At 41.6% G+C, this 19921-nt stretch overlaps 1 protein-coding gene across 9 annotated transcripts in view; it reads left to right on the plus strand.

The window, feature by feature from the left end:
* Window positions 1-19921, plus strand: part of CACNB2 (calcium voltage-gated channel auxiliary subunit beta 2) — a 384840-nt gene that overhangs the window by 135134 nt on the left and 229785 nt on the right. The window contains exon 1 of one of the 9 annotated variants that reach the window (XM_060659220.3): window positions 15005-15966. The exons of the other annotated variants lie outside the window; for them this stretch is intronic. Coding sequence (XP_060515203.1) covers window positions 15886-15966 — 81 coding nt within the window. The 5' untranslated portion in view covers window positions 15005-15885. Of the gene's footprint in view, window positions 1-15004; window positions 15967-19921 lie in introns of those variants that run through there. 9 annotated transcript variants of the gene reach the window in all.

Genomic DNA, 19921 nt, shown 5'->3' on the forward strand with positions numbered 1-19921 from the left:
AAACAGCAGCGCAGAATGAAGGGGGTAAGGGGCAAAGTGGTTTCTTTCAGGACTGACAAAGGTCCTGGGTGTGTTAGAATCTCTGCACGTTGTGTCTCTCGCCCTTTTGGAGGGTCTGAGGGGAGGGCAGTGGTATCATGGGGTCTGTGAAGCTTCCCCACATGAGTCAGTGACTTCTCTTGGGTCATTTGCAGAACAGGGTGGAGGGGAAAGGGGGAAGGTTAAACACTACACTTGAACGATCTAAAAATCTCTTTTCTCCTCTCTCCCCAAGGTACGTAGCTCTTTATTAATCATCACTTTGCAAAGCTTTATAAAGAGTGGATAAGATAAGGTAATTTGGGGGTACACAGTAGAAAATCACCTCTTTCTAGGGCACCTGGGTGGCTCAGTCAGTTAAGCATCTGACTTTGGCTCAGGTCATGATTCCACAGTTCGTGGGTTTATGAGTTCGAGCTTTGTATCAGGCTCTCTGCTGTCAGCACAGAGCCCGTTTTGGATCCTCTGTCCCTCTCTCTCTGCCTCTTCTCTGCTCATTCTCTCTCTATCTCTCTCTAAAATAAATAAATAAAAATTAAAAAAAAAAAGAAATCCCCTCTTTCTAATTTAAAACAGAATTCATTGGTTATTTATGGCAGTGTTTCTCAGTGTGTTCTTTGGGGCACTAACATGAGAATGTTTAGGAGTGTTTGTCAAAAAAAAAATGCACATCCTGGGGCACCTGGGTGGCTCAGTCGGTTAAGCGTCTGACTTTGGCTCAGGTCATGATCTTGTGATTTGTGAGTTCGAGCCCTGCTCGGGCTCTGTGCTTACAGCTCAGAGCCTGGAACCTGCTTTATATTCTGTGTCTCCCTGTCTCTCTGCCCCTTCCCATTTATGCTCCATCTCTCTCTGTCTCTCAAAAATGAATAAATACTAAAAAAAGTTTTTTTAAATGCACATCCCTAGGAACGATCCCAGACCCATAAAATCTGCATCTCAGGGATGGATCTTCATCATTTAATTTTTAATAACCTCTCAGTGTGATTTTTGTGCATCCTGTGACTTGTGGAGATCTCAGAGAATCCAAGGAAATTTGAAAGTTGGGGTGTCAGGAACACAAAGAATCTGGACTTGTGGCTACACTCTTCAGCGCCCTTCCTCTAAGGTGAGTCGGCTCACCTTACGTCAACTTGTGTCGGGTTACTCAAGGTTCAAATTCCTCAGAGAGGATCTGAGTGGCCAGCTTGATCTTCTCAGGCCAGGAGAGGGGCAAGGGCTACTTGACTGAAAATGCAGAAGAATTTCCCAAGGTAAAAAGCAAGTGTTGTTTCTAGGGGGAAAAAAAGAAAAGAAAAGAAGAAAAGAGAAAAGAAAAGAAAGGAAAGAAAAAGAAAAGAAAGAAAAGAGAAAAAAAAGAAAAGAAGAGAAAAAAAAGAGAAAAGAGAAAAGAAAAGAAAAGAAAAGAAAAGAAAAGAAAAGAAAAAAGGAAAGGAAGTAGGTCCCGGTCAGCATAAACCACAGATGATCTTTGCACACACATGGAACACAATGATAGGAATTTTTAAATGAACCAGGCTCTCTCATGGTTAAAGCTTAGGAAGTGAGCATTAACAGCCTTAAGTTCAGCTGTGCTGATGTTCCTTGGTTACATAAACGGGGATTATGGAAGATGGAGTCTGTAGGAGAAATCCAGAATTGCCTCTCCAGTCGAATCAGTGCCTGGTAAAAAACCTGTCAAGAGTCAAGACCTAATATTTGAATTGATTTAAGTGACCAATAATGACTGTAAGCATTTTATTCAGATATTCCGTAACTATTGGCAGCCTGTTGAATTACAAGATTGAATTACAACTGAAGTTCATAGAATCAGCTAAGGAACAGTGTGAAGAGTCTACCAATAAAGGAGCTAAAATAAAGTACTATATATATATATATATATATATATATATATATATATATATATATATATATATATATATATATAGTATTCCTTGCAAGGTACAACTTTTGTTGCTAGAAATACCATTTATTTCTCCTTGAGCAACACTGACCTGGGGACCTGGGTCTGAACTGACACAGTTCTGATGAATGTCTAGCATGAATGATAAAACATGGATTTCATGTTTCTAGAAAGTTCTTTTTTTTTTTTTTTTTCAGACCCCAGACTCTCCCTTCCCCAGGAACCAGGAATCTGGGATCCCAGCCCCCTCTTCCCTCACACCCATGTTCCCAACCTCTCCTTCCCCCCAGCCCTGGCCTTCCCTCATATTTCTAGAAAGTTCTACCCCTTGGGAGTCTTAACTAACCTCTAACTGTTAAATCAGAAGTAGGGTATCCTGTGTGCGATACGCTGTGTGATAGGCCACACTGGCAAAATCTGTTGGCAGCTGTCCTTGTAGCAAGGTTAATTTGGCTGAAATAAATTGACTTGTCTCCTGATTTTAGTGAACTGAATTTCAGTTCCAGAAAAATAGAGGAAAGGAGGCACCTGAAGTAGAAAGGGATAAGAAAGAGATTTTACAAAGTTGCTTCAAAGTATCAGCACCTCAGCACTTTTTTTTTTCTGAACAAATCCTGAAAATGCCTTTAAAAGGGATTTAAGTAGTTGGTTTAATTTAGTTGGTTAGTTCCTGAACCAACTACTGAATGTCCACCCCTCAGATTTGAATAAGGTGGCTATACAGACAGACCCTTGAACTTGTAATCTTGTGTTTAAGGGTTTCAGCAAGGTGGGCCTGTTCATTTTTTTCTTGTTGGGAGGGAAGAGAGACCAAAGCTTCTGCCTGTCCTGTCTCCTCTTCCTTCGGTGTCACAAACATTTTAAAACAGAAATCTTTGGGGTGCCTGGGTGGCTCAGTTGGTTGGGCGTCCCACTTCGGCTCAGGTCATGATCTCACAGTTCGGGGGTTCGAGCCCCATATTGGGCTCTGTGCTGACAGCTCAGAGCCTGGAGCCTGCTTCAGATTCTCTGTCTCCTTCTCTCTCTCTGCCCCTCCCCCATTTGTGCACATGCTCTCTCTTTCCCTCTCTCTCTCTCTCTCTCTCTCAAAAATAGATTTTAAAAAGAATAATAATAAAAGAGAAATCTGTGTAATTTTTTTTCATACAATGCAGACCTCTAGTTAAATTCTTCTGGTTTTAAAAATGTATTCTTGGGGTGCCTGGGTGGCTTAGTCTGTTAAGCAACCAACTTCAGCTCAGGTCATGATCTCACAGCTCGTAAGTTCAAGCCCCATGTCAGGCTCTGTGCTCTGAGCTATCAAGCTCAGAGCCTGGAACCTGCTTCTGATTCTGTGTCTCCCTCTTTCTCTGCCCCTTCCCTGCTCGCACTCTATTAAAAATAAATAAAAACATTAAAAAAAATTTTAATGTATTCTTTTTAAGAACCCTTGCTCAGTCCCTCTTGAAACAACCAATTTCATAGATTTTCACTTATGAACCATGATTATAGTGTGCTCATTAGTGTTTAAAATAATAGAACTCTTATTTCTACAGACCAAGGAGCACTTAAAATTTTGAAATGAATCTTTACTTTAAAGGCAAAAGCCATCACTGCTAGAAGGTACTTTTCTGATCTTTCATTTTTTCCCTATACGATTCCTTATTGCACTGCTTCTCTCATTGAACTTGACTTTTGAACTCTGATTGACAGTACAGTCAGATTAAAGAACACTCTTAAAAGGCACTGATTGGCTTCTTTCACCCTACAGACCCATGAAAAATGAGACAATCTGACTTTTTTTTTTCTGAGTTGATTGGATGTCCGTGTTTACCTTTTCAAACCCTTGATGAGACGTGTACTTCTCCATGGCATTTTTTTTTTTTTTATATAGGTGTTCAGGCAGTGAGGATTTCTCACTGACAACCCTGTTCCACTACTCTCTGGAGCAAACAGCAGTCACCTGGCATTTGACAGTTTCATCTATGGTTCAATTTCAGGCTATAGTTAACTGCTAGACTTCCAGGTCCAGTGGGTCGGGTATGAGGACTGATATCATTATTGATGTCAGACAGCTACTACTGAATACTAGCTCTCAGGATTCATTTCCCCAACATTATCCTGTTAATGCTGGTACTTCTTCATAAGGGGGAAAGGGTAGCCTCCTAATAAGGAAGTAGATGCAAGAGACTGCAGACATAAGGATTTTTGAAGATTGGCTTCTAGGATCTGATGGAAGGGTACGCACAGAGAATTACTCTCCTTTTAAATGAATCGGTACATGAAGAAAATAAAGGTTATTCCTATTCTCCCATGCAAGAGTGGTTTTTAAAATCTATTTTAATTTTTTTTAATGTTTATTTATTTTTGACAGAGAGAGAGAGAGAGAGGGACAGAGCATGAGCGGGGGAGGGGCAGAGAGAGAGGAAGACACAGAATCCGAAGCAGGTTCCAGGCTCTGAGCTGTCAGCACAGACCGCCAGATCATGACCTGAGCTGAAGTGGGACGCTCAACCGACTGAGCCACCCAGGCACCCCTAAAATTTATCTTAAATAGTGGCTCTGCCTTTTGGAAAGTGCATACTTGCACAAGAAATGTTTTTACCAATGGCTTCTAAATTACCACGTAGTCTAAGCTCAGGATTTTAAATTTCTGAGTAAAATTTAAAGAGTAAATCTTCACCGTCAGTTTTTATTAGTAACTATTTCTCTAGTTTCCAGCTATGTGACTTGATTGCAACCAGAACGCTGAAACTTTGTTTAGATGAAAGAAGGAACTTACGATTCAACCGTTCTCATTCTTTGCCAGTCTGTCGTAAGTTTCAATGAGTTGGAGTATTAAAATATGTTTTCTAGCAACTTTAAATAATAACTAATCAGTCAACTCAGAACATCAATGTACCATGCATTGTTTTCAGCCTCACATAACATAAAAGATTAGAACTTGCAAGTTTTGGGCAAAAAAGCAATGATCTCCGTTTCATAATAAACTCAGAAACAAAGAGTGAAATTGATGTCAGCAATACTATAAAGAAGTGAATAACGATGCCAACCTTATTAGAAATGCCAACCACGTCCTTGTCAGCCTGTAGCCATGTGAAATTGCCAAACGCATCGTTACTGCCAAAAGGCAGTATATATGAACTACATAGACTGCCCTGACCCACAGCCCCACGGGCGGCCGAAATATGTGCGATTAGGGTAAGCGCTTTGACTCAGGAACGTGAGTGAGGGAGTCACAGACGCACTTGCCTTCAGAAGCAGGCGCTGAAAATTTGTCATGGATGAGAGGGAGAGTCATGGGGAGTCACAGCAAGTCCAAATTTTGAGTAAAAATATGCAAGGAAGCAGAAGCTATGTGGTAAAGAGTATGCATCAGAAAAGGAGAGAGTCATCAAAGTGGCTCAGGGTGCAGAAAATAGAGCTTTGGGGAAGCATGACCTATGAAAACAGCACTCAGGATGGCAGGTTGTGTTAACAGCAGAACACATCCTGGGGCGCCTGGGTGGCTCAGTCGTTTACGTGTCCAACTTTGGCTCAGATCGTGATCTCACAGTGAGTTCAAGCTCCGTGTCGGGCTCCATGCTGACAGCTCAGGGCCTGGATCCTGCTTCAGATTCTGTGTCTCCCTCTCTCTCTGCTCTACCCCTGCTCACGCTGTGTGTGTCTCTCTCTCTCAAAAATAAATAAACATTAAGAAAAGTTTTTTAAAAATAAAAAATAAATAAATAAAATAAAAATGGTTCCCGGCCTTTCTGAAGTCGACTGTTCAGTTTTTCTGAGTTCCTGCAAATGTGTATCCTTTAAACAAGGCCCTGCCACATGTGGGAACTTTAGTGGTCTCCGTTCATTTGAACCAAGTGGTCCAAACTCCAATAAAACAAGGAGAAAACATGATCACCTGAGGAGACCAGAGTGAATACCAGATGTTAGCCTAAGCTTAAATGATATGCATGACAAATCAGTATAAAGTGGAGATTAAATGTGTCTGCATAGGTTCATGAAACAAGAATGATAAAACATGATTTCTCATGCACTGTAGAGGCAAACATACATAATTTTTAGCTTAATCATGCTTAAGTTTATTTATTCCATATGTATTTAGTGCCTGGCACATTTTAGATATTCTGTTATTCTTTTTTTTTTAATTTTTTTAATGTTTATTAATTTAAGAGAGAGAGAGAGAGAGAGAGTGCGAGCAGGGGAAGGGCAGTGAGAGAGGGAGACACAGAATCCGAAGCAGGCTTCAGGCCCTGAGCTGTCAGCACAGGGCCCGACGCGGGGCTCGAACTCACAAACTGCGAGATCATGACCTGAGCCGAAGTCAGATGCTTAAGTGACTGAGCCACCCAGGAGCCCCCATATGGTTTTATTCCTGAGGGACATCAAAATGAATCCAAGAGTCCCTTTCCTCCAGGAACTTCTAGTATATGCCTAGAATAAAACAACATCTTCTTCATTTTTAAAACAATGTACCGCTTTTGAATTCTCAAACCATTAATCCTCACGTAGATTACCCGTGGTCTGGGAAATGGTCTGGGAACCAGTGTCCTGTATGTAACCAGTTATAATATAATGTGGGTATTTGCCTGTAAGTTTCAGCTCAAATCTTGGATTTAAGTGAGTAGCTTCCGTGAGTGTTCACAAATGGATCTTTTCTTGCTAACACGTGAAGATTTGTGTACCAATATATCTAATTAGAAGGAAGTGACTACACCTAATATTACTGACTACACACGTTAAATATAAGCCTCATCATACAAGGGCTAGACAGGAATACAAAGAGGCGCAGGCTTTCTGTATAGATTTGATGTGGTAAGAAGTAAGTGGCTGCCACGTTCATGATCATAAGTCTATGTGGATATGAGTGGGGACACGCAAGAAAGACTCTTGAAGCCAAGGCAGCTGGACTCCAGTATGGAAACTCGGGAAGACCACGGTCTCCTATATTGTCCAGATGAGGTGATGTAAGGATGAGAATCGCAGTGATGGGCACTGTTGAGAGAGGGAAAAGGAAATGAAACCTAAATATGCTGATTCTTATTTTTCCCCTTTTTACTCATAAAACGTTATTTATTTAGACCAAAACTTTATTTGCCCTCCAATAGCTAATAGGTATTTCCAGCTAATAGCTGGAAAATGGCTAAGATAAGCAAAGATAGTCATTTGGCATTTCATGACCTATTTTGGGTTAATCACCCCCGTGAAAATAGTTGTTTGTTTTTTAATTTCTAGGAAGTTTTGGTTAAAATTGAGGATACTTGGTAAATCTCATGAATCCTCACTACATATATCCTTATCAAGGACATTTTAATTTAGCTGGTTGGCCAAATTAATGAAATCTGAATGGCTTTGGCCATGTTTTTGAAAGCCGTCCCAGAGCTGGTAAAAACAAATGGTTCTGTTCTTTCTGGAAGAAGTTCAGATAGGCCCCCCTCCCCCCGCCTCCATGACCTCCCTCAGTTCCCTCTCCCCTCTCCTCTCCCCATATTCAGTATCAAGAGCCAGAAAATGGTGTTGTGACTATTATTCAGTGACAAGTCATTGTCGATGACTCCCTCCAAAGGGACAGGAAGCTGTGGTTAGACCCTTGCTCAGGAAGTCATTGTTTTATGACATTTTCCATGTCCTTGTCCTCTCTGGGTTAGATTACTGCAGTGTGCTGTGCTGGGATGTGTCTTTGAAGTTTACTTGGCAGACATTTGTATTATCATTTCAGCCAACATTTTTTTCTACATAATATGTCATAGTAGTATATATTAAAATGATGAATGTGGTTCTTGCCCTTGAAGAATTATGAATCCAACAAGGATCAGCATTTAGTTGATAACCCATCATAGGATGATAAATTGTCATAGGAAGTATCATGACTTATTGACAGAATTTTAGGCAATCTGTTAGAAATATTCATATTGGAAAGGCGTAGTCCCTGGCACAAAAATAGGCTTAATATATGCTGGATGGATAAATAAATAAGCAAGTGTACCATAATTCTAGGTGGATTTTATTTCCTTCCCACATGATGCTTTCTTTCCCTGATATCTAAAATATGAATGCAGTGGAGATTCTTGTTTAATAATTGGGTATTTATTTGTAAGTGACAAAAACCTCGATTTAAACTAACAAGTAACAATTGAAAAAAAAAAGATGACTATTCAGATTGATCTAAACTAAGTACAGAGCTCTTCAAAGTCATGGTTTCTAATACCTCTGGCTTCGGCAAAAACAATTTCCTGTGCAAGAGAATGAATTCTGAAGCCATTTCATATCCTTAGAGCTAAGTTTTTATAAACTGTATGTTTCAGGAGTCCATCAATTTATCCATTATATTCGTCAAAAATTAAGAAGGATTTATACGTTGCTAATTGGCCTCATGCAAAAACGTGTACACAGTTTGGTTTTGAATAGATCTGAGTGCTATTTTGAATCGTTAATACTGTGTGTCATTTTCCCACAAATAGCACATCTTCATTTCGATTATAATGTTACATTTAGAGAATAAGAATAAGAATAATTAACAATGAGCATTTATTGGGGCACCTGGGTGGCTCAGTCGGTTAAGCATCTCACTTCGGCTCAGGTCATGGTCTTGAGGTTCGTGGGTTTGAGCCCCATGTGGGGCTCTGTGCTGACAGCTCAGAGCCTGGAGCCTCTGTGTCTCCCTCTCTCTCTGCCCCTCCCCTGCTCACGCTCTCTCTTTCAAAAAATAAACATTTAAAAAAATAATGAGGACTTATTGTGTACTATGTGCTAGGTAGTCTTCTCATTTAATCCTCATAACCTGTGAGTGATATAAAATCCTTTGCTTTTTACATGAAGAAATTGAGGCACACAGGGACTGTGGCCAAAGTTGTACAACTAGTAAATGCTAGGGCCAGGATTTGAATCTGAGGAGTGTATACTCCTCTATTCATTCCTCTTAGGGCCTCTGCTAGTCATCACGGACACTGTGCATGTTAGAAAAGGGACTGTCTTTGAGCGGACAAATGAGAAAAATGCCACCCCCCACGGGCAGACACGGCCTCTTTGGATTTCACCGCTAACCTACCCTTTTGGCCAGGGCATTTGTGCAGTGCACAGAACATACAGCACTGCATGGCAGCCTCCTGTTCACCTCCTCCACGACCTGTCAGTACTTTCGTAACTCTCAAGCAACTTTCACATGCATGATGTTACTTGATTTTGGCCTCAGCCGTACTAGGAACACACGAAAGTTAATTATCCTTCCTTTACAAAGGAGAAATCTAAGACTCACCCAGGCATATGCATCGATCACACAGTAAGTACCTCACGAAGACCAAGCAGGAAACCGGGAGCAGGGAGATCCCAGGTACGGAGCCACTGTGTGCTTGACCATCTGCATGCTATACATCTCGTTTCATACAACGCTCCCCAAAGCTCTGCGAGCCAGTTGTCACCGGAGTCTCTATGTGGATCAGGAAACAGGTCCAACCAGGTTAATTGCCTTGCTCCAGTTTCCATATCTTATAAATAAAGGAGTTAGAATTCAACTCTGGGCTGTTTGACTCCGGACCTGCGCTCTTTCTGCCATGCTTACTCCATCTCTGCTTGAGTCTATCGGATCATTAGGTGTAGACGTGTCCATACAAAATAACAGTCATTAGTGTTGGGTAGTTGGAGTTTAGGATAAAGCCCTGCTTAGGCAGACAAAATAGCCTACAGGGCATACCCTAGGGAAAATAGTACTTGCAGTTCTAATAGATTGGAATAAGGAGGTAATACTTTCAACAGGGAGAACCACTTACTTCATCGGGATGCGCTAATTGAGCACCTGTTAAATGCCAGGCATTTAGATGTAATGTGAGACACGGCTCTGAAAATGGAAGCACTTATCCTCAAGGGATCACAGTCTAGTTAGTGAGATAACTAAAGGGCCTGGATGTGAACACTTCAGCTCCTCAGTAGTCTCCAGGGACCTCTTTCAGTAGGGGCTCGCTTCGTGGATCCTCAGAAGAAACGCTCACAGATTTGGAACTTCACAGATCCTGGAACTCCATTCTCTCCTGAATAGAGTGGATGCGTCTAATCATAACAGGCCTTGTTCCCCAAAGGAAGAGCCTGAGACAGGGACTCCGTGCAAGCAGTGTATTGGGCCGGTGGTGTCTGGGAGACAGGCATGGAGAAAAAGCGACACAGAGGAACATCATCAAGGTTCTGGGCGAGGGGTCTAGAGTGCCCCGGGACCTCCTGAGAAGTGTACCAAAACCTCCCAGAATTGTCCACTCTGGGTAACAGTTGGGAGCATTTGTGGCCTATTCTGATTCCTATTCATTGAGAGTTGACTCTAGGGACAGGGGCTCCCCCTCACTTCTGGGTTCGCTGGTAGGCTGAGTGGCTGTTTGCAGGATCTAAGACTGTGGGCCAAGGAGGAGAACGTTGCATGGCCTGGCTTAAAGTAAGAGCTGTGTCTGGAATCAGAAGTGGGTTGAGAGTCTGGGACCCTGTTTCGGACCCCTCCGTGTGTGGCAGCGCTAGTTGGCTTTTCTTGTTACAACTGAAAGAGACCAACCAAGCGGGAGGGCGTAGGCATCAGACTCTGGAGGGTCAAAGCTGGGCATTGCCCTGGTCCCTTAACCTCTCCGGGTCTCCATGGATGCCCGTCTCCCCTCACCATAAGCCACATGCCCAGTGCTCGTGCCCTTACACGGTACTCATTCCCTCCAAATCTGGGCTGGTGCCGTTACTCACTTTTGACGAGAAGAGCATCGTGGCAGTAATGCCGTGTGCTGTTTCTAGGTTAGATAAGAACCCTTGCAGCTCCCCGCAGGGTTTCTTGGGGTGCTTGCTCTTGGAATAGTGTCTCTTGGGATCTAGGTGGCATGCTATTAGAAGCTTGAGGCACGTGCAGAAGTCACCTGGTTTGCTCTGGTCACCAGCCCTAGCTGAGCTCCTGGCTGACAGCCCGCATCAACTGCCAGCCGTGTGTGTGAGGCATCTTGGGTGTCCAGACTAGTCAAGCTGTCGGGTGACTCAGCCCCAGCAGCTCTCTGACCATAACCACATCAGAGTCTCCAAATGGAAACAACCCAGCTGAGCCCAGGGAACCCTCAGAACCATGGCGCGTAATAAATTATCGTTCTAAGCCACTAAGTTTTGGGACAGTTTGTTACGCATCAGTAGTTCAGTGGCACAGGATATAAATCAATTATTTCTTAGATATCAGCAAGGTTTTACTTGGGCACACAGCCGCTATGTCAGTTTTTTACCTTTTACGTACCACGAAGTGGATCCTTTGAAATAAACTTTGTGGAATAATATTGCTGCTTATCCGTTTTCTCATGATAACGTTATAGATGAAATTCTTAGATTTATTGTGCCATACGCCCTTTTGTGGTCTGGGAAAGCCCAAGGGAGTCTTTCTTAGAGCAATATTTTTAAATGCGTATTGTGAAATTTGTAGAATTACGAAGGAAACTAATCATACGATGTCGTAGCTGTCAAAATATTTTAGAAATCAAATCTCTAATATGTATATGGTAAAAATGTACTTCCTATTAGTAGATTACATAACAGTACTAACAATCTTGAAAGAATCTTACAGAGACACCCATGTACTCACTCCCTAGATTCTCCCATTAACATTTCATATACTTTCATTATCACATATCTGTCCATCTAAGCATCTATCCACCCATCGGTGCATCATCAAACCGTCCTAATGTTTTTGTCCATGTCAATGTAAATTGCAAAGCAAATTGCAGATTTCCTCTAAATAACAGCGTATATATCATAAACTAGAGGATGGACATATTTCAAGATACCGGAAACAGTTATAATCTGACATGAAAATATGCGTGATTCCCGTGGCTGACATCACAGGTACTGTTAATACTACTCTAGTTTGTTGCTAACATTCATAACTGAGAGAAATGCTAAATTTCAGTCAGAAGTTACTGAGAAGAAGATGCAGTGATTTTCCATTCAAGTTCATGAACTCCCTAGATTTTATTCATTCATGGACTCCTTGGGCTCCCTAAGCCCCACGTTAAGGGACCTCATGTGTGAAACGTGCAGATAGTCTCTTAATTAATGTAAATTGTAAGTCAAATACATAAAATAATATAGGTGTACTTTAAAACTCAAGTTTTAAACATAAAGTGTGGCATTTTTTTCCTTTAAGGTTCTACAGTGAAATTAATGGAAGAAGTTTGGAATACTCCAAAGAGTCATTGAAGAGAAAAAGAAGGGAGGAATTATTGAATTGACATCTGTGTTAGTTTGCTAGGTCTGCTCTAGATACCAAAAAGCCAGTGGCTTAAAACGACGGAAATATATTCTTACAGTCTGGAGACTCTGTGTCCAAGGACGTATCAGTAGGGCCATGCTCTCTCTGTGGCTCTAGGAGAGAATCCTTCTTTGCCCCTTCCAGCAAATACCTCTTCTGGGGTTTGCTGGCAATCCTTGATGTGCCTTGGCTGGTAGATACTATCCTCCAGTCACATGGCCGTCTTCTGTGTCTTCACCTTTTCTTCCCTTTGTGCACGTCTGTCTCTATGTTCACGTTTGCATAGACACCAGTCCCATTGGATTAGGGCCCACCCTAATGACCTCATTTTAACTGATTACCCCTATAAAGAATTTACTTCCAAATAAAGTCACGTTGTGAGGTACTGGGGGTTAGAACCTAAACATACCTTTTTTGGGGGATATAATTCAACCGATAACAACAGCGGACCATCCCAACTCCAAGGACCAAAAGTTTAGTTGTAGTTTGAAGCCAAATATTTCTAGAAGGATCTGAGATTAAATATGACTGGAGTTACATGGTCTGGTCTTACTTTGTACACAGTAAGAACAGTAAACTTGTGCCAGATAGCCCTTTATGATTGTTAGAAAATTTAAAATCCAAAAATTCAAATGTAAGTAATCGCTGGCATTCATGTTTTAGTCAAAACATCAGGTTCCAAGTTGCTTTATCTATTTTTCAACAGGGTTACACTGCAGAAAATGTTAAAAGGAAATTCTGTTCAAAGCACGGTTTTAAAATTCATAGTGGAATTGTACCCGATTAGTCAACAACAGTTATTGAGCAACTGTGAGTACTGTATTCCCTGAAGAGAAAAGAATATAGTAGATATGAGCCATGTCCTTACGGGGTTTATAGCATAATAAGCCAGATGCGATTTACTCACGCACACAGACTCACAAGACACTCAAAGGAAGTGTTTTTTATTTCAAAAATCCTTGTTATCTCCATGTTCATGTCTATCTAAAATCTTTTTCTGATTTTGAATTGGTGGAAAATTCAGCTCATGTTGGTCATTTAATTGTAATGTCAGGTTTTTCTTTTAAAACATTTAAAAATTGGGGGCACCTGGCTGGTTTAGTCTGTAGAGCGTGTGACTCTTGATCTCAGTGTTGTGAGTTCAGGCCCCACGTTGGGGGTACAGATTGCTTAAAAATAAAATCTTCAGAATAATTTAAAATTTTAATAATTGTTGGGGCACATGGATGGCTCAGTCGGTTAAGCGTCTGACTTTGGCTCAGCTCACGATCTCACGGTCTGTGGGTTCCAGCCCCGCATCGGGCTCTGTGCTGACAGCTTGGAGCCTGGAGCCTGCTTCAGATTCTGTGTCTCCCTCTCTCTCTGTCCCTCCCCTGCGTGTGCTCTGTCTCTCTCTCTCTCAAAAATAAATAAACATTAAAAAAATAATCATTGTTAATGTATTTTAGTAAATAATTTTATTTTAAAATTCAATATTGATTAATACTGCCTCTACCAAAACCATCCAGAATCATGAGGAATCAACTTGATGAGGTTGTTGTTGTTTTGAGTAAGATAAAAATGGTAAAATACTTACCATATTGAACATTTTAATAAATGTTGGCTCTTATTACTAAATCTGTCGAATGTACAGCACAGAATCACCAGTCATTTAGACCCTTTGCCTGTAGTACTGATCTTCATGTGGCTCACTGCAGCCCTCATCTTTGTGGCTTTATACATTACAAAAATGTAAACCAAGATACAGTTGACCTTTGAATAATGTGAGGGTGAGGGTAGCCAACCACCCACACAGTTGCAAATCTGCACGTAACCGTTGACACCTCCCAAACTTCACCGCTAATTGTGTGCTGTTGACAGAAAGCCATACGGATAACACAGCCAACTACCACATTTTTTGTATGTTCTGTGTATTGTAGACTGTATTCTGACAAGAAAGTAAGCTGGAGAAAAGAACATATCGTTAGGAAAATCGCAAGGAAGAGAAATGACATTTATAGTACCGTACTGTATTGAAAAAAAAAAATACCCCTGTATAAGTGGATCTGATCAGTTCAAAGCCATGTTGTTCAAGGGACAGCTGTATTTCTTGTGAGGAACCATAGAACATTATTATTTTCAAAATAAGTAGGAACCATAATTCCACAGAATTCTTAGACACTTAAGGGAAACATATGGTCTTTAAAAATACATATATATAAATTCTTCGAGATTGGAAAAGACCCAAAGAAAAAAATCCAGATGCCATTTGATTTCAGAGAGAGAGAGAGAAGTCTAGAAAGCATTGCTTTGGCTCAGTGGGTCCTCATTGAAAGGTATTGAATATCTCTAAATCCTAATTCCTCATTTTTAAAGTGTTGATATTAATACCTACTTCCAGGATTGCTTGGACCTGAGTATATGTAAATTCCCTTAGGCCATGCCGGTCATGTAGTAGATGATCAGGAAAAGGACTTCTGGTTCCCAGCCCCTTCTGTAGTCTTCGTGACCTCAATCTCTTGGCCAAGATGGTCAGTCTGCTAGGAAAAAAATTTTCAGTGAAATGGAAAAAATGCTGTGCGTTTCTTTGATCGTGATTTAACTTTCAATCTGAGGGAACATTTAGAATTTGGAAGAAAAACAAAGTAAAAAGTGAAATAGATGGTTTGCTCCCCCTCCATTTGTATCTGTGCAGCTTCAGGTGGCCAGGTTTTCCCTTGCTCACGGATTCCCTCCTGCAGAACCTTCCAGAATGCTTCCGTCTGGTGAAGAGAAGGACCACAGCATGGTGTTGTTCCAGTCGCCTGGTGTGGCTTGCTGAGGGAGAAGGCAGAGGTCCGCCTGTATAATCCGATTTCATCAACTCACACTAATCACTACTGATAGTAGCAAAATTTAGCCTGGATCTGCTTGGTTAATCTAGATTGACAGGAGGTAAAAGAAAAGGGACGCAAGGACACAGAAACAAAGGGAGGCGAGCCAACACTGATTTCCAGCCTTGCTCTTCCATCTGGGGCTTCTAAATTGTTCCCCCCTGGGGCTTCTATTTTTCTTACCTTATAAACAAATGTTGCTGGTTGTTAGGAGACCAGCCTTTGCACGGAGCAGTTTTAGCCACAACAGGTGCACTGTGAGTCTCCGGGACCGCGGAGAGAGCAGTTCCTCCGTGAGGCTGCGCAGAAGGTACTTACAGGTACACATTGTACCTGAGACTATGTATTATTTATTGAAACTGAGCTCTGCATTCTCTTTCTCCTCTGGGCAGCCCTGGAGCCGGGCGCCTCCTAAAATGGATGCCACCAGCAGCTAACCTTGCAAGGTCTCCTAAGTGCTTACTTTCACTCTTTCCCTTGCTAGTGATTGCAAGCCCTCGCCGGCCAGCTTTCCATTTAAGCTTGGGGAGCAACCGGGAATTGCACTTCAGCAGCCGAGGGAGGAATTCCTCTGTGATTTTGGACTTTTCCACATGGATTCAGGTGTTATTTTTTTAAGGAAGTAGCCCACTGCGGATTTTTGCGGCTGTAGAGAAGATACACATGTTGCGGCTCCCGCCTCCACATACGGAGTGATTCAAGTAGTGGTCTGTTATGTGTGTGTTCACATGCTTAGTCCTGAGAAGAAGAATGGGTTACCTGAAGGTCATCTTCGTTGTTACTTATGACATCCGTGTCTGGCAAACCAGGCAACTTTTTGCATTTGGGTAACAAAGACATTTGGAATATACTCCGTTGGATTTTCCATGTTGGTGAAACTGTTTTTGGCCACCTCCATACTGCAGGTTGCCATGCTAAAACCACCTAAGGGTAAAAATGTCTCCTGGGTAAGTAGATACGATTTTATATGTCTTAAGATATAATTTGAAAACTTAAAGACCTCTCGTGGTTTCCTGTTAGTAGAAGTGTTTGCGAGACTTTCAGAAAGTGTTCGCCTTAGAGAAGCGTAGAAGTGTCCTCATTAGTGTTCGGAATCCTTTGGCAAAAGCCTGGCGGTGTGCTTGCTAAAATATGGACGATGACAGGTGTGCTTGCTAAAATATGAACTATAACACATGGAAACTCTCGGTTCGTTTTGCCACTTTTAAGTTGCTTCGGATTCACATCTGCACCCAGAATTTAACATGCATCAGTGCAAAGTCAAGGCTATGGTTTGAAGATGTTTTTAACTGTTCGTGCTCAGTAAAGATAGCATAGACTGATAGAATTAAGTCAAATTTTACGGGTAGGATGTGCAGAGTTTTCATTATTTGGGCCTACCGTTCCCTTTTTTTGTCCTTAGAAGCACGATAGCAATAGTTATTTCTCAATTTTACATGTCTGATTAAATTCTGTCAATCAATAATGGACACGTACGAGGAAAATATAACATTCCAGGAATAACATGACATGTTAATCCTAATCAAGTTTGACTCTTGAATGTTGTTTCAAGTTAGTTTCCTACAAAAGTACAAAATATATTATATTGGGCTTAAAATAATGAGAACAATCTGTAAACTCTTAAACAAGTGGCTTTCATTCTCTGCTATCATGTTTAGCGAGCTTGATACATTAAAATTAACAGGCAAATGGATTCCCTTGTACTCTCCGTATAAAGTTGGGTCTCGAACACCAATGTTTTTAGCCGGCACCGGCACATGCAACCCAACCATATTCATTGCAGACTTTGTTAGATTTATGATTGTGGTCTTTGCTTAAAGTAACTCGGGGAAAATAAATGATTCTATTTTTACTGCCTTAATTTGAAATTTAGCTGATTAGGCTTTTCTTTCTTTCCATGAAAGAGCACAGTACATACTTGAAAATGGTGGCTGATTTCTTTTTTTTTAATATTTTTTTTAACGTTTATTTATTTTTGAGACAGAGAGAGACAGAGCATGAATGGAGGAGGGTCAGAGAGAGGGAGACACAGAATCTGAGACAGGCTCCAGGCTCAGAGCTTCCAGCACCGAGCCTGACGTGAGGCTCAAACTCACGGACCGTGAGATCACGACCTGAGCCGAAGTCGGACGCTTAACCGACTGAGCCACCCGGGTACCCCGACTGATTGCTTTTCTTGACGGTCGTTCTGTATACTACTTAAGGAAAAGAGATGTATCTTAGTTTGAAACACAATTCCCCCAATTATTTCAAACAACTGACAACATTTTTTGCGAGTTGTTCATTGTCAGAAATTAATATTGGTATTCTTTGTCTCAATACTCTTGCCGCTGTTGGTTTTTCGTCTCATCCCAGTATAACCAAGGGGTATGAGTCACAGACTCGTGGCCTATTCAGTGAGTTTCTTTCCCGCTCTGTAAGGATGTCTCCAGCAGCTAATTCTGATTTCCAGTTGGGTCTCTGCCACTTTCTCCCAGTACATAAACACCGAAGAAAGGAGTAGTTGCAAAAGTATATCCCCTCCCTCATCCGATTAATCCCTTCTAAAAGATTAATTCTCCCAAAGCTGTGTCTGCCTAATGGGGTGTTTCTGCTGTGAGGGCAAAACTCGAACCATTTTATAAGCTTCGATCACCATCGCGTCTGGTTTCCTTCAGACTCAGTTATGCCAGTATTTTGTTAAAAGTTCAAGTTGTTGGCTAAAAATGTAAAAACTGATATTTTAATAGAGTCGGGATACTTGTATTTTTTTAGGTTATAGTTTTCACTGTCTATTCCACTGTATAAATGTATAAATGTCACTGTATAAATGTCTGTACCCGGGCTTGTCAGAAGCAAAGTTTAGGAGTTGAATTACTGTTACATACAGAGAATATAGTAATTTGGTTCGTGTGCGTTGATTGTGCGGTGAACCAACACTGACTGTTCATTGGTGTTATGAAATGACTTATTTTAAATATAGGGCACAGACAGACACCTTTGAATGTTGACCTTCGCTTCGGATTTAATCAGTGTGCTTGTTTTAGGCATTGGATGACATTTCTCTGAGTTTTTTGGCTATGTGGAGGGAAATGTATCTGGTAGTCCTACCTTTGCCATTGGCCACTTTCCATTCGAGCATTTATTTAGACTTGAAGTCAAGAGAAGAATAAAATGATTCATCTCATCTGAAACCACACAGGGAACCTCTCTTTGGAGAGAGTGGGTCTTCCATCTCTCTCCCCCTGGTTCATCTTGAGTATTCCTTAGATATGCCTTGCCCCGTCTGGTAAACACGAACACGTATTGCCGAATATCACAATCCGGAGGGAAACGCCACTTTCTTTTTGTGGGGCACCCTCTAAGGCAGTGTGTTACCTGGGCACCTGCTCCTATCGTTCCCGAGAGTTTCCCTGGCTCTAAAATAAGTAAGAACAGCAACTACCTGCTTCTCTTGAGATGTGAGGGTTAGCAGGTCCTTTTGCTGTGCGGGTTCGACGATCATTCCACAAAAATTTACTGGACGCCTCTTCTGTGATATTCTCAGCACTGAGGAAACAGCAGTGAATAAGATACTCAAAAATCCCCGTCTGCCCTGAGCTCACATTTTAGTGAAAGGAGACAGACAAAAAGCAAACACATAAGCACTGCGCAATGTGGTGAATAAACTAGAGCAGGGACTGGCTTAGAAAGTGCCAGGAATTGGGGGGGGGGGGGGGGTTGCCAATTCCTTGGTCAAACTATTTGAGCAAATACTTCAAGAAGGTAACAGAACCAGCCGTGTGGAAATGTAGGAACCAAGTATTCCCAGCAAAGGAACGTTCAGGTACAAAGGTCCTGAGGCAGGAACGTACCTGGAGTGTGCTAGCATGGCTGGGCTGCAGGGACCTTCTTAAAATTGCTTTGTGCCTCCTGTATACACTTGCATTTCTTTGGTAACTGTTTCACTGGGGATTCCAGGGCAGATCTCAATGCCTCTATTCAAATCTCAGAGACTGGAGGTATGCAGAGGCTTCCTAGGACAGCACTCACCACACTTGCCAAATAAAGGTTACAGACAGCACAAAGAAAGGGGAGGGAACGGATTATCATGGCACATTCATGCTTGACAGAACGTGTTATGGCCCTTTTTTTCCCCCTTTGGTTCTTTATTTCCTTTTTTTAAATTTATTTTTTTAATTTAAATCCGTTAGTTAACATACAGTATAATAATGATTACAGGAATAGAATTTAGTGATTCATCACTTACGTACAACACCCAGGGCTCACCCCAACAAGTGCCCTCCGTCTTGCCCATCACCCATTGAGCCCATCCCCCCCACCCAACACCCAGCCAGCAGCCCTCAGTTTGTTCTCTGGATATGAGTCTCTTATGGTTTGTCTCCCTCTCTGTTTTTATCTTATTTTTGCTTCCCTTCCCTTATGTTCATCTGTTTTGTATCTTAAATTTCCACATATGAGTGAAATCATATGATATTTGTCTTTCTCTGACTCACTTATTTCACTTAGCATAACACACTGTAGTTCACCCAAAAAGTGTTATGGCCCTTTAGAGTTCAGAAGTTTGTTTATTTTTTAATGTTGTTGAGAGTTTTACAAATAAGCATAATTAATGATGCTTTTGGAGTAACAGAAATTAGAACAAATTTTAAAGTAATGTTAAAGATAGTATCAAGAGGGGCGCCTGGGTGGCTCAGTCGATTGAACGTCCGATTTCGGCTCAGGTCATGATCTCGCGGTCTGTGAGTTCAAGCCCCGCGTCAGGCTCTGTGCTGACAGCTCAGAGCCTGGAGCCTGCTTCGGATTGTGTGTCTCCCTCTCTCTCTGCCCCTCCCTCGCTCAAGCTCTGTCTGTCTCTCTCTGTCAAAAATAAATAAACATAAAAAAAGATAGTATCAAGAAAGAATATTTAGGGGTGCCTGG

Source organism: Panthera onca, chromosome B4 (genome assembly GCF_046562875.1).
Source record: "Panthera onca isolate mPanOnc1 chromosome B4, mPanOnc1 haplotype 2, whole genome shotgun sequence".
Classification (NCBI taxonomy): Eukaryota; Metazoa; Chordata; class Mammalia; order Carnivora; family Felidae; genus Panthera; species Panthera onca.